Source organism: Amphiprion ocellaris, chromosome 3 (genome assembly GCF_022539595.1).
Source record: "Amphiprion ocellaris isolate individual 3 ecotype Okinawa chromosome 3, ASM2253959v1, whole genome shotgun sequence".
Lineage (NCBI taxonomy): Eukaryota > Metazoa > Chordata > Actinopteri > Pomacentridae > Amphiprion > Amphiprion ocellaris.
The window spans coordinates 13,839,738-13,853,419 of NC_072768.1; the positions used below are offsets into that span (position 1 = coordinate 13,839,738).

At 38.9% G+C, this 13,682-nt stretch overlaps 1 protein-coding gene across 1 annotated transcript in view; it reads right to left on the reverse strand.

Moving 5' to 3' along the window:
* The window catches only part of LOC111584089 (mucin-2-like), a 35,565-nt gene that overhangs the window by 21,084 nt on the left and 799 nt on the right, over positions 1-13,682 (reverse strand). Inside the window, 24 exon segments of the mRNA XM_055009184.1 lie at positions 10-138; positions 2,820-2,976; positions 3,058-3,297; positions 3,549-3,728; positions 3,849-3,959; positions 5,792-5,930; positions 6,068-6,219; positions 6,417-6,520; positions 6,614-6,666; positions 6,805-7,060; positions 7,188-7,314; positions 7,395-7,489; positions 7,628-7,792; positions 8,593-8,730; positions 8,841-8,910; positions 8,994-9,107; positions 9,217-9,367; positions 9,451-9,565; positions 9,658-9,783; positions 9,917-10,133; positions 10,234-10,361; positions 10,569-10,659; positions 10,963-11,077; positions 11,161-11,416. Of these exon segments, the coding sequence (XP_054865159.1) occupies positions 10-138; positions 2,820-2,976; positions 3,058-3,297; positions 3,549-3,728; positions 3,849-3,959; positions 5,792-5,930; positions 6,068-6,219; positions 6,417-6,520; positions 6,614-6,666; positions 6,805-7,060; positions 7,188-7,314; positions 7,395-7,489; positions 7,628-7,792; positions 8,593-8,730; positions 8,841-8,910; positions 8,994-9,107; positions 9,217-9,367; positions 9,451-9,565; positions 9,658-9,783; positions 9,917-10,133; positions 10,234-10,361; positions 10,569-10,659; positions 10,963-11,077; positions 11,161-11,416 (3,429 nt within the window).

Below are 13,682 nucleotides of genomic sequence, written 5' to 3' on the forward strand. Positions count from 1 at the left end.
ACCTCTTACCTTCTAGGTTGGGTATTGGATTGCTACAATTTCCTTGTGGATTCAAACATGTCTTGTAGCAAGGAGTGTGGCAAGGGTTGTAGTGCCACTTGCAGTCGTCTGGGCTGTTGTAGTAATCACAAAAGACAGCTACAAAGAATAGATCCAAGCTATGTTATGTATTTAGAAAATATTGATTCAGATATCTAATTTTCCCTCTATAATTCCAATTCCAAAACCCCACCTTCTCACAGTAAATCTTTATAAGACCCAAGGGCTGAACATTTTAGCATAGCTATATTTGGGAATTTATAACTTACTCCACAGTAAAGAAAACAATAATAACGATACAGGAAAATGAAGTGAAGACAACTAAAAGCTAATATTAATGACGTATTCAGCACTTTGATGAAACTGAACTGAAATTGAGTGTGTATATATATATATATATATATATATATATATATATATATATATATATATATATATATGAAACAAATGGCATTATATGCACAAACACATGCACTGGTGCACACGGTCTCTGACATATACATATTACATATAGCACAAATGGACCAATTAAAATGTTAGGTGTTTTGTGTGAAGAATAGAATAGTAAACTATACTTAAATTCAGCCACTTTGGAAAGCAAACACACCTTTTTTTTTTTTTTTTTAAACTCATTTTCTAAAGTTGTAGATTTATTTTTAAATGAGTTGCCCATCACTCTATACTCAATAACCTCCAATGACAAAATTAATGTTTTGAAAATTTATTAAAAATCAAATATCTGAAAATATTTCTCATTTCCAAAACTATTCAGAAACTGCCATGGTGCTCCATATTGTGGTCAGGTGCACAATGTTGCTTTAATCATCTACATGTGACTAAAACTTAACTGAAAAATATCCTTGACAACCTCAGTGGAGTTTAGAAAGACACACACTTGTATAGAAGATCTCACTGTTATACAGGTCAGCACAAGAAGCAAGCATGAAGTCCAGGAACTCTCTGTAGACCTACACTGTAAAACTGTGGTGAAGCATAGATCAGGACAAGAGTATAAAATCATGTCCAAAACTAAGTTTTCTCTGGGAAACAGTGGCCTCAAAAACTGTGAAATGGAAGAATCCAACTGTCACTATAACACTTCAGAACTTAAGAAATGATCTCAGAAGATGGGAGAAACTGCTATAAAGACAACCAGTTTCGTTTAAAAGGCACATAGCAGCCCACCTGGACTTTCCAAACAGCATTTCAAAAACTCTGAGTGCATGAGAGAAATGATTCTCTGATCTTAGGCATCAAATATTGAATTCTCTGAGCATAAATCTGTTGAAGAGCAGTGCTTATCATCTGCTCATACCATCCCTACACTAAAGCATGGTGATGGCAGCATCGTGATATGAGGTCACTTCTCAGAAAATGAATGTAGCATAAACAGAGAAGCTCTTGAAGAAAACCCCTCCCCAGACTGCAGTGACCTGAGACTGGGAGAATGGCTCAGCTATCAGCTTAACAAGGATCCGAGGTATATTGCCAAGGCAAGACTTGAAAGGCTTCACACAAATTTCCGACTCTCCTTCAGTGGCCTAACCAAAGTCCAGACTCCAAACCCACAGAACATCAGATACCTGAATATGGCAATCTTGTAGAGAATACCTCAAGAATTCAAAGCTGTAATGTGTAACAACCTGACTTCTGCACAACACAACTGATGGTCCGAGCCCCATTAAGAAGGCAGGAAAGTCCACAAATTAAGCTCGACAAGGCACATCTTGTGAAGTGAAAACCATTTCACGTGACTACCTCTGTCATTGTCCCTGCTACAGCCCCCATTCTTTGCCTCTTTCTCCCTTTTTTTCCTCTTTCTCCCTTCTTGTCCCTCTTCATCTATCTGTTTTGACCTGTCTGTCCCTTTGGCTCCCTCTGTCTGTCATCTCTCTCTCCCTCCTGTCTCTCTCACCCTGCATCTCCTGGCTGCAGTCTGATTGCAGTGATGTTCATCAGCTGCAGTACCGTAATTAGTTCACTCTGCTCCCCTGTTCTCGACCTCACCTCCAGCTATTTAGGCTCTGTTCTTTCACTGACTCTGCGTCGGACCATAGACTGTCAGATCCCTGACAGTTTTCCCCTACCCTGGATTTCGTCGCATGGACTCAGTTCTTCTCCTGGATTCCCGCAGGCCCCGTTTCTTTCTCCGGCATGTTGTACCTGTCTTGTCTCCTGCCTCGCCCCTCTGTTTTCAGTTCCCCCTTCTTGTGAAGACTCATCCTTAGCTTCGTTTTGTTAATTCAGTTTTAGTTTTGTAGATTTCCATTTTTGAATTTGTAGTGTATGTTTGTAGTGTTTTTTTAAGTTGTTTGATTTAGTTTTCTCCTCCCCCCAGTTCAGTCCCCTATTCTATGCATTGGTTTAGTTATTTTGTTTAACCCTTTTTTTTATTCACCTGTCCGTCAGTTTCTTTGTCTGTGCCTGGGTTCTCCAGCTACCCTCGTAACAACTTCATGAAGCTCATTGAGAGAATACCAAGAGTGTGCAAAGCAAAGGGTGGCTATTTTGAAGAATCTAGACTTACTTCACACTTTTTTGTTTACTACATAAGTGGGAATCTACAATGGAAATAGTCATGAAAATAAAGAAATATCTTTAAATAAGAAGGTGTGTCCAAACTTTTGACTGGTAGTCAAAATGGGTATATATTGCAGACATATATATCTTTAAATGCTGGGGTCATGAGAATTTCGGGATCCAAAACCAATGTCTTGTTTGAGCTCATCGGCCCTCAAACAAGAGGTTGAAAAACTAAAATAGCAAAATAGTTTACTTACGACAGATGTCTGGAGTTCTCCATGCAACACAAACACCGGCCTCATTACAAGCTTGAGCGTAAGCTGCAACAGCTGTGCAGAAACACTCACAGTCCCCTCCAGAGTCACAGGCACACGAGTCTTTCACACAGTTGTCATGAAATGGACGGGGATCCACCTGTTCCATCATTAAGCGGTTGATGATAGATTCTCAAAAATGTGTTTCATATTTTCAATTACAGTACAAACAACTCATTACCTTATTGTGGCAGTCTTTGAACGTTTGTCCAGTTATAATGCTGCACTTCATTTTTGCCCAGTGATGTCGATTTGGTGTTGCTTCACAAGGATTAACATTCACTTCCACATCTGGGCAGTTGCTGGACACTTTCCAGCTGTTGGCAAATTCTAATGGATTGCTCACTACCAGCTGACCGGAGGTGGTGAAGTCATTCTGTCCATCACCATCAAAATTTCCACACAGGCCACAAACCTCTCCCTGTACAACCACACCAAAGAGTCACTCAGGATTTGACACTTATATTACACTAACAAACTGAATATTACATTTACTTTCTATTTTATGAATATTGCAATAAGTGCCTCAAGAATTTTGTTGTCCCAGATCTTTATATGGGGTATAAGAAAATGATCAGCAAAAACAGCTATTGGTCAGATGAGACAAAAATATTTCAAAACTCTTAATGTAAGAGGTTTCAGTCATCATCATCAAAACAATTACTGACTCACGCTGTGCTGTGGTTCCAGTAGGATGCGAACAGTTGTTTTGCGATCCCACATCACTGCCAAACCAATGGCAGACTCTACGACCAGGTACAAGCCGACCTTTCTTATTCTGTACTGAATCTCAGTGCCATTGCCCAGATCCGACTCTTCATATTTACCCTTTGAGAGTTTGATTTCCTTTCGCTGGAATGCAAAGATTTAAGATTTATATAGCTTGCACTGCAATGTTAGAAACCAGTTAACTGCTATAATTACGTAAACAAAAAAAAAAAAAACTTAACAGGTGTTCAGGTAAGATCTTACCCCCAGGTGAATTCTGACAGTTTTGGAGCATGTGGTGCCTGTAGTTCCACATGGTACATTTTCTGTAATAACTCCAAATTTATCCTGCACTTGTTTGTTGCCACAGTTGTTCTTAAAGGAAAGAGATTCAATAAACATTTTGTGTGTTTTCTCAAGAGCAGAAACCAACAATCAAATTAAGCTTCAGCATCACCTTTACTACAATATTTTCAGACAAAAACTAGAGCTTAAATTAAGATAAATGTGTCATTCTTTCCTGCAGGAAAGAAAAATCGTACACTTATCTGCACTTGCCATTCATAATCCTTATTATGACAGTTACTCACCTTAAAGTAATTTTTTTTCAAGCATCATGTATTGACTATTTTGCCCTTGATGATAAAAACTTCTTAGGTGAAGTCTGACAGAAGGTACGTTTTTCACAAGCATTGACTGTGTCTGAAATCATTACACTGTTTACAATATAGAACACAACACTAAGTGTCTAAATGTATCGCCAACATACACTGCCCGTCCAAAGAAAAAGTCGTACACTAATATTGCATTGGACCGCCTTTAGCTTTGAGTATGGCGCACATTTGCTTTGGCATTGTTTCAATAAGCTTCTTTTGCCACATAACGTTGCTGCTGACCAACTGCAGCAACCTCAGATCATAACACTGCCCCTACAGACTTGTACGATAGGCACTAGACATGATGGGTGCATCACTTCATCTGCTTCTTTTCTTACTGTGACGCACCCATCCCTTTAGAACAGGATAAATCTGGACCCATTAGACCACATGACCTATCATATTTCTTCCTCGAAGATGATGGTTCACCACTATCCTGCCAGATTTTAAAAATGCTTGGATGGTTCCTAAGTCTTCATCGTGCAAGTGATCATATTTGGTAACTTCTGCACACATTAAATATGGCGTTGCTCTCAGTGAGGTCAAGAAGCATGTGGTTTTCACTCAGCGAATCAGCAAAGATCACTCTACGTTACAGCACACTACAACGTGAACTTTGACCAATCAGCAGAGGCCTGGAACTTATCAAACTTTCTCTTTTTTCCAAAGTTAGAAAAAGACAGACTTGTAGCTCAGTCCTCTTCCATATTTGCTGTCGAAATGTTAAAACCAACCATGGTTAGTTGATGAAACACACACTTTTTAATAGTTGTGCCAAGTGATGATATATATATTTTGGGGATTTTTATTTATTTATTTTTTTTACTACTAATGGACGAAGAACCATATATGGTAACTTCACTGGCCTTAAATTTCAACACGAAATTTAAAAATTCTGAAAAATTTCACAAAAGCAAGAAAGTCTTGTGTCTTCCAGTAGCACTCCAGGGTTGAAATTTTGAATTTCAAAATATTTCAATGAGTGCCATTTAAAGGATTAACCCAATTTTAGTAGTTTCAGAAGTCTCCTTTGATTTCTTTGCTTGAAGCAGGCCAAAAATTTGACACTTCTGAAACAGATCAACTTCCTTTCTACAACCACAGGGTATGTCTTCCGGCATGGTTGTTTAGTTGAGAAGTTCCTCACTGTATTAACTAAGGTTAAATAAGTTGTTGCCAGCTGAAACATATCCATCACTGTCTTAATTATTCAATGGAAAGCTCTTACCTATTTGCTTAGTTAAATCCAGGTCGCAACTATTTTGTGGATTGCCAGTGTATGTCTGTCGAGTTATCCAAGTCCCGATAATACTAAGAACTTTAGTTAAAGGCAGCTGTACTTCTCTATGATTTATTACAACCACACACCTTAGTGCACTACATTTTATACACAAGAAAATTACAGTTGTGTCTCTCAAAAACTGTCAGAGATGATGCAAACTGAGGATGATTAGTGTTCAAAATCTCAGTTTACCGACTAAGAACTGGATGAGTGAATGAGAGGCAGATTTCAGACACAGTATTTGAATGAGTTTAACATGTAATATTTACCTTGACAGCAACATAGGCACAATGTCCTTGAAATCTATATGTTTGCTGGTCAAATGTTTCATAGTGACCACTTCCATAAATAATGCAAGTTCCTGGACACTTTTCTTCTGTGCATTTCCACTTTCCACCTTTGCAGGTACTGGATATATCATAGATGGTGAAATATTAAACACTATTTTGAATACTGCCATCAAAACATGCATAGAACTATGAAAACGATTATTATTTATTTATTTTACCATTTTATATTCTATAGCTGATAAAATATGATCATACCAGGTGTTGCACTGGTTAGGAATTTGTGCTCCTGGGATATAGAGATGGCCATTATGCTGACATGGACACTCATTTTCATTGACACAGGAACCTTTACCATCATCAAGGAGGCCACCGGGACACACACAGCCAGATTCGCAATCTGTGGAAATCTGGGAAGACAGAAGGATCACAATCATTATTGATGCTGTAAATGGCTGTCTGAAACTGTCTGGAAAGTACTGTGTATTTGTCTTCTGTGGGTTACATGGTCTGTGTAACATGATGTTCACACATTAAATTCAGAAAAAATGAATTAGACTCAGTTATTTTAGAGGTTAGCTGAGACAAGGCAGCAAAAGCAGCTCACGCAGTCATCGCTATCCAGATTTAAGCAAGTTCGAGCACACTGCAGTCCCAGCTCTTCTGCAACCGTTGCAGAGCAGTTGAAGAATACTTTTGGAGAAGGGCATGCTGTAACAAAAGTACCACCTCTGCTTTAATATACATTGTATCAACCAAATGTCTGCGAAATGGGGAGAAAAGGAGATTTTTAAATAAACTGACCTGATGAGCGGAGTCTCCAAGAATGGCAATGAAGCACTCCGTTGGTGCACACACTAGAAAAGACACCAAATATATAAGAGAAAATCCAAAGCTGCTGAAAAATGTAGTTTTGTTTTAGACTTTCGATACTGCATGCATTACTCTCATTCTGAATCCTTAGAGAATTCATTTGAAACCTTGAACTGACTCACCAGTGTTCATCTTTGATGCTGATGGACTTTCCTGGCTTAATGTACACTTCATTATGGTAACAGGGACATTTTTCCATGGGGACGCAGATACCGTTTTCATTTTGGTAGAGACCCTCAGAGCAGGAGCAGCCATCCACAGGCAAGAAGTCAGAGATGCAGCTCTGCTGTACTGAGCCCAATGATTTGCAAGTCAACTGGCATCTCTGATGCTTGTAAGAGAAGGTCTGAGATGCTGGGCAGCTCTCTGTGTATTTACCTGTTTTGTGCAAAATGTAAAGATGGTTATGTAATAGCTGTATGACTAATGAATACACGGGAAAATTTTAATTAAACCGCAGAAATTATTACTTGACTGTACCAAAACACATTAAATGAAGTCTTACCGCACACTTTCTCTCTCCAGTCTATCAAGAACACTCCTTTTGATGCACAAGCTCTTGTGTAGGAGGAGAAGACGGCACACAGGCAGGCCTCGCTCTTCTCACAGTTACAGCTCGCATAAGTGCATCGCTGCAGAAAACAGCAAACATTTTAGAGAATTACATTTCCATCAGATTCAATATAAGACTTACAGAAAGGTTTTTCTGTACCTTGTAGTATATCTCAGGATCCACCACTGAATGGCATTGTGTGAAGGTATTATTTGGGCCGAGCAGCAAAGCGCACCAATGTTTGGCGTACTTCTCTTTAAAAAGGGAAACAACAAGCCAGTTTTCAGTGTCTAAAATTGCACTGGACTATTCAGTTGCATTGAAAATATTATCACATCCAACATAGAAATCAGTGCACTTGACTGACACATAAAACAACTACTGTTAGCTACCATTTTCCACACTGAGAGAACAGGGGTCATCCAGTCGCTCCTCTCTGTCTTGGCACATGAGGTTTGCCTTCCAAGAGTTACTAAAAGTTGCTGCAGTTCCCTCAATGATCCCTTGAGGAGTCTTCATGTCATCAGACAGGACCATGTTGTAGTTCCCACATAGACCTGAAGAAATCAAATATTTCAGAAGGAAATCTGAATAAAACAGAAATCATCATGTAAGCATTTCTATAGATAACCAATTATTGACTGAAATCAAACTTATGTTTTGTTAATTGGGTGGGATTCAGGGGGGTGAGAAGACAACGGAAGTAACAGCCAAAGATTGAAATTTTCTGGTGGTCAGCATTTTCTGTAATAAATGAAAAATCCATTCATTTTCTGCTGCTTATCCAGAGTCTCAACAACACACTAAGCAAGCTACTCCACATGTCCCTCCACAAACCAGTGTTTTCCAGCTCCTCATGGGGGATTTTGTGGCATTCCCAATTCAGATGAAACATATTAGCTCTCATGCATGTTCTGAGTCTACTCTGACGTCTAATATCAGCTGAACATGTCAGAAAACCCTTCAGTTGAAGTCACCCAGGAAGCATCCTGATCAGGTCCTTCCTCATCTCTCAGCCACATTATGGAGGAATCTCATTTAGGCTAAGTAACCTGGTGTTCTTGGCCCAGATATAGCATAGACCTGCTGCCCTGTGGGACCAACATGTGCTGTCCCTAGAATCACAGACTGTTTTACAGAAAATACTATAAGAAATGATGATTACAAGTATTGCAGGTGTTTTATTTTTGAACAATACAAGAGAGTATAAACTGTGTCTAAAATTAATCTATTAGTCTAAAAATTTCAGTCTAAAATTTCATCAACCATTTGAAATGTGCATAGTACAAGTTTTAAGGAAATCAGAGATGATTTGAGATGTAATATTCCTTAATGTTACACCAAATGTAAAACTCACCACGAGTCTTTGCTCTGTAGCTCTGTTCCAGGCTGACATAGACTTGCATGAGAGGCACATGCTGGATCTGAATCTGTAACCCGAAACTGGTCTGGAGCAAGATGTGAAAGGATGAGGCATGGAATATGCTGATGTCTCCTTTGAATAAAGAGAATTAACACATCAGTGAGTTCATCTCCTGTTCTCACAGCCTAAATGAAAGCTGACAGTAGTATATTTCATTCAGAGTTTCCATTTGTCGGTCGTACCTGTGTGGTACGGCAAACTGATGGTCTGCATGTTCTGCTTTACTGTGCCATCAGAAGTGAATGTTAACACCTGAATAAAAACAGAATCAGTCATTAGTGTTGTGTTTCCATAAACAGTGTCAATTAATATAATGACTTTAGCATTTAACTTACATTGTTTTTGTCGTTGTTTAGCAGGATTTTAACATTCTTCAGACAAGTGTCAAACTCTTGGTTTGCACAAGGCACCAGTTGGACCAGGATGGTAAACTTTGGGCTTGTAGCATCCTGAGATATACATAGTGTGAGTACAATTAAATGAAAAATAAAGTATTTATTTCATCGCTTGGTTGCGTATCGTCTGCCATTGAACTGTACAAAGCTAAAACGCGCTCACCTTGCTTTCCACTTTGGCCAGAGTGTAGTAACACTCTCCATGGAAGGTGTAAGTTTTCCCATCAAAGGTAGTTACATGTGAACCCTCTTCAACGGCACACGTAGCAGGAGTTTGAAGAATCTCACAAGCCCATCGGCCCTCAAGGCATGTGCTGAAAAACCCAAATGATTTAAGATGAAAAAACACCACACTCAAATAAAACATTCTGTCTATATTATAAAACATTTGACCTACCATTTCTCTCGGTCCTGTTGGTAAATCTCCCCAGAGTTATAGACTTTGCTGTGCTTGCACTGACATTCAGACTGAGCAATGCACCCCCTCATGGAAATATCATCAAACACAGTTCCTGAAGTGGACAGTTACATATGAAGGTAATTATGAGTGAAACTACAATAAGTGTTTTATGTAAACAGTTGCTCAGATGTGAAGATCTCTAACCAGGAGGACAGAAGCAGCCGTCCATTTTGTGTTCCTCACACAGTGAACTTGTGTCTTGATGTGTGCAGGTGTCCATGCAAGGAGAACCGCTCTCTTCATAAACCATGTTGAACGGGCACTGTTTAGCTGTGAAGATACATGGTACAACTCAACCTTTTATTGTAACTGAGCCAGTTTCAATGCTGTAATTCTCTCTCCATCCCATAATGTCTAAATCACAAAGATGATAATCCAACAGAAAGAGAACAGGAAACGTTACCACAGAACTGAGGCGTTCTCCAGCTGGGAGGTTCTCCTCCTGCATGAGAACACTGTCGGGAGAACTCAGAAAGTGTGCTGCAGACACAGAAGTCTTCTGAGCTGTTGGTGCAGCTGCACATGTCCTGCACACAGGCCTGGATGTACGGTGCAGGGTTGATCAGTTTGGTGCAGGAGCTCCAGGACTCTGAACGCAGCATCTCCTCACAGATGGTTTGCTGAAAGGGACAAAAGTGTCAGGTAACAGAGGTTACAGAGGTGACTCTGCTGTACTACATATCATTACATCTCTATTAGCCAGCTGGATAATAAACTCACAAACTCCTTGCATGACTCAGAAACAGACTCCAGTGATTCATCCTCCTCTTCATAAGGGTCCTCACAATCGTCATTTGAGCGATGGACTTTGTGTTTGTTGCCAAACTCAATGGGGCTGATTTTGCGACCTGCATATGATTACATTTTTTACACTTTCAGTCATGTACATTTGTATTGTTAATCCTTTTTTTTTTTAAAAACACAGAAAGTTCTTTAGGTCAACTTCTTTTACATCTTTACAGACAAATAAAAGTGACTTGACTTGACATTCTTAGTGCCAAAAGCTAAATGTAGCAGATTACGTGAATAAATACAGAGTGAATTTGCAGATATACCATTATGAATGAACTCATCGTAGACTGAAACACCATTGAAGTCTCCACAAAGTCCACAAGTAAGACTAGCATATTCATGGTCAAGTTCCACCTAAAATGCACAGAAAGTATTTTAAATACACCATGTACACTTAAAGTATGTAAAAAGCAAACACAAAACGCGATGAATGTATTCTAAAAGTAAAATAAGTATTCCGGTGGTGTATACTGATAACTATTGTATAATTTCTTCTGAATATAGTTTTTGTCCCAAGAATCCTGTGGAATCAATTCAAATATCATCCACATGAATAAATACATAAATATGACTGCATCTGTGTGTGTGTTCTAGTGTCACATTCAGGAAACACACAATATGAAGCAGTCTAAATGATCATCATAATACAGTTTTTACCATGACTGCATCGTCACCGTTCCACATGACAGTGATGCCAACTTTGGACTGGAGCTTGATGTAAACTGCATTTTTTTCCACTTGCACTCCTGCCTTGTAATATGGCAAGTTGACACTAGAAACAAAACCAATGTGTTTTTAATTATAAAGCACAAATATCAGCTACTTTCACAGGCTATATGTCGTTTTTTCACTTACGGCACGTCATTTTCTGTGATTGAAGTCTTGCTGAGGTGGAACGACAGGTCATTGATGGTGACCACCACGTAACTGACTGTAGGGTTTCCATCGTTTTCTGTCCTCTTCACGTGCACAGAGAACTCCTGGTAGGACTCGTGGCAGTCGGAGACCAGGTTGTACTCACATGTACCAGGAAACTGGTACACATCACCATCAAATGTCTTGAAGTGCTCTCTGCCCCAGGTGCTGCAGATGCTGCTGACATGGTTGTGGACTGGAAAACATTTACACAGATACAAGTTGAAGTCACTAAAAAAACTCATATTGAGACAGGATTTTTCATCCTCTTAAGCAGCCAAATTTATTTACACCATTAAAGTTCTGAAAAAAATGTATAACACCCAAAACAGTCGGAGTCTCACCCAGTCTGGCTTGGACCTCGATGACATTGGTGACAGACAAAGCCAGAAAACACAACCACACAGATCTCCACCTCATCGTTGCCACTGCTTACCTGCTTTGGTGACACTTCCCATCACCAAAGCAGGTAATAGTGACACCCAGTTTGACGGACCTTTAAATTGAGCTGAAGGAGTTCAGTACGACTGTACTGTAGTGTCACTCCACTAAAACAGTGTGAAATAATTCACAGTACCACCAGTAAAGTGCAAAACTACGCCAGTTGTCAGAGCTCCGAGCCGCTGCTTAGTCTTGATTTCCATCAACCATCAACACTGGACCCATACTGGAGCTCTAAGGTCAATACTGTCCGTTCCTTCAGAGCAGGAAAAGGTGAAATTCTGCAGAAGTGACACCATGAAGAGGAAAATCTCCATGCGAGCGAGGCACTCTCCAGCACAGTTCAAATAGAACAAAGCAGACATAGCCAGAAGAGAAACGCTACCTTAAGAAGCAGAACAAAATACAGAACGCTTGGACTTCAAATTGTAAAATATTAAATGGAACATCTGAAGAAGCTGAAGGGCTGGTGGTCAGAAGCATCATAGATATGGACAAATATCAATGATCCTAATGAGCTGGACAATAATATAACAATAAAGAACAAATGCAACCATGACACTCACTGATAGAACTCAGCCTACATCTGAAGATGATGAACACACAACTCAGGGAAAAAGTGGAAAGGACCAATCCGAACTGAAAATATTTCAATCCAACGATTAGTTTACAGAACTTGGGTCATGAAATAGACCCAGACAATAAATTTTTCTCCACCTTCAGCAACAATAGTTAAGTTAGATCAATTAACCACTTCAACAGCAGAAGCCTGTATGCAAACTTCGATAATAATCATAAAATGACAGCTGAATTTGTCAAGACAATATACAGTTTGAGCTTGTATCCAAAAGTCACCAGACCCAGCAGATTTACTTCCCATTGTGTCACTCTAATAGATAATACATTCACTAATGACATTGACAATAACACGGTAAGCAGACTATTAATTAATGATATCAGTGATCACCTGCCTGATTTCACAGTATATGATAACATTTTCAGGAATAATAAGTCAAACAAACAAATACAATAAGGACGAGTGAGGTCAGAGGAATCCATCAACGCACTAATGTATGACCTACTGGCACAGAACTGGAGTGTGATATACCAAGAAAGAGATGCTTTTAGTGCATATTAAATATTCTTGGAAATATTTAGGTCACTATATGACAAACATTGTCCAATCAAAGAATATACCAGAAATTTTAAATACAGTAACTGTTCATGGATCACAAAGAAACTACAAAATGTCTGAAAAAAGAAAAACACTCTACAGGGATTTCAAGACAAAGAACTAAAGAGGCAGAGAATAAATATTAAAAAAAATACAAAAATAATTTAACTCATACTATAAGAAAAAGTAAAAAAGAATATTATAGGAAAATACTTGAAGATAACAAAAACAATATTAAGGGAATACGGAATAATCTGAACAGTATTAGGAGAAATAGCACTAGACTAGCAAGTTATCCTAGGTATTACATTGACAAGGATAATGAGCATTATAACATGGAGGACATAGCTAACCAATTTAATAATTTCTTGGTAAATGTTGGACCTGACTTTGAAGGAAGAATCCCAAATCCAGGAACACTTGGAGAAAAACTAGACAGGCTGCTAGAAGAAAATCCCAGCTCAATATTCCTCAAAGCAGTGGATGAGAAAGAAATACTGAACATTGTCAAGGAACGTAAAAACAGTAAGTCTTCTGATGTGAATGACATTGATATGACATACATCTGTAACTTATCATTCCAAAGGGATTTATTTTCAAACAAAATTAAAACAGCAAGGGTAATACCTCTATACAAAACAGGGAACAAACACCACTTCACAAGCTACAGGCCAAAAACTGTCATAGCTGCCTTTACACAGGTGGACTAGGATGTATTTGCAAGTGAATGGAAGATTGAAGTACTCTATATCGAAAGTCTTGAAGTGGTAGTTTCCCCATACGCTGCACAACTGGCCATTGTGAGGGTCTCAGCTCTAATTTGTGGAGCAAAACCTTTCCTTACAAA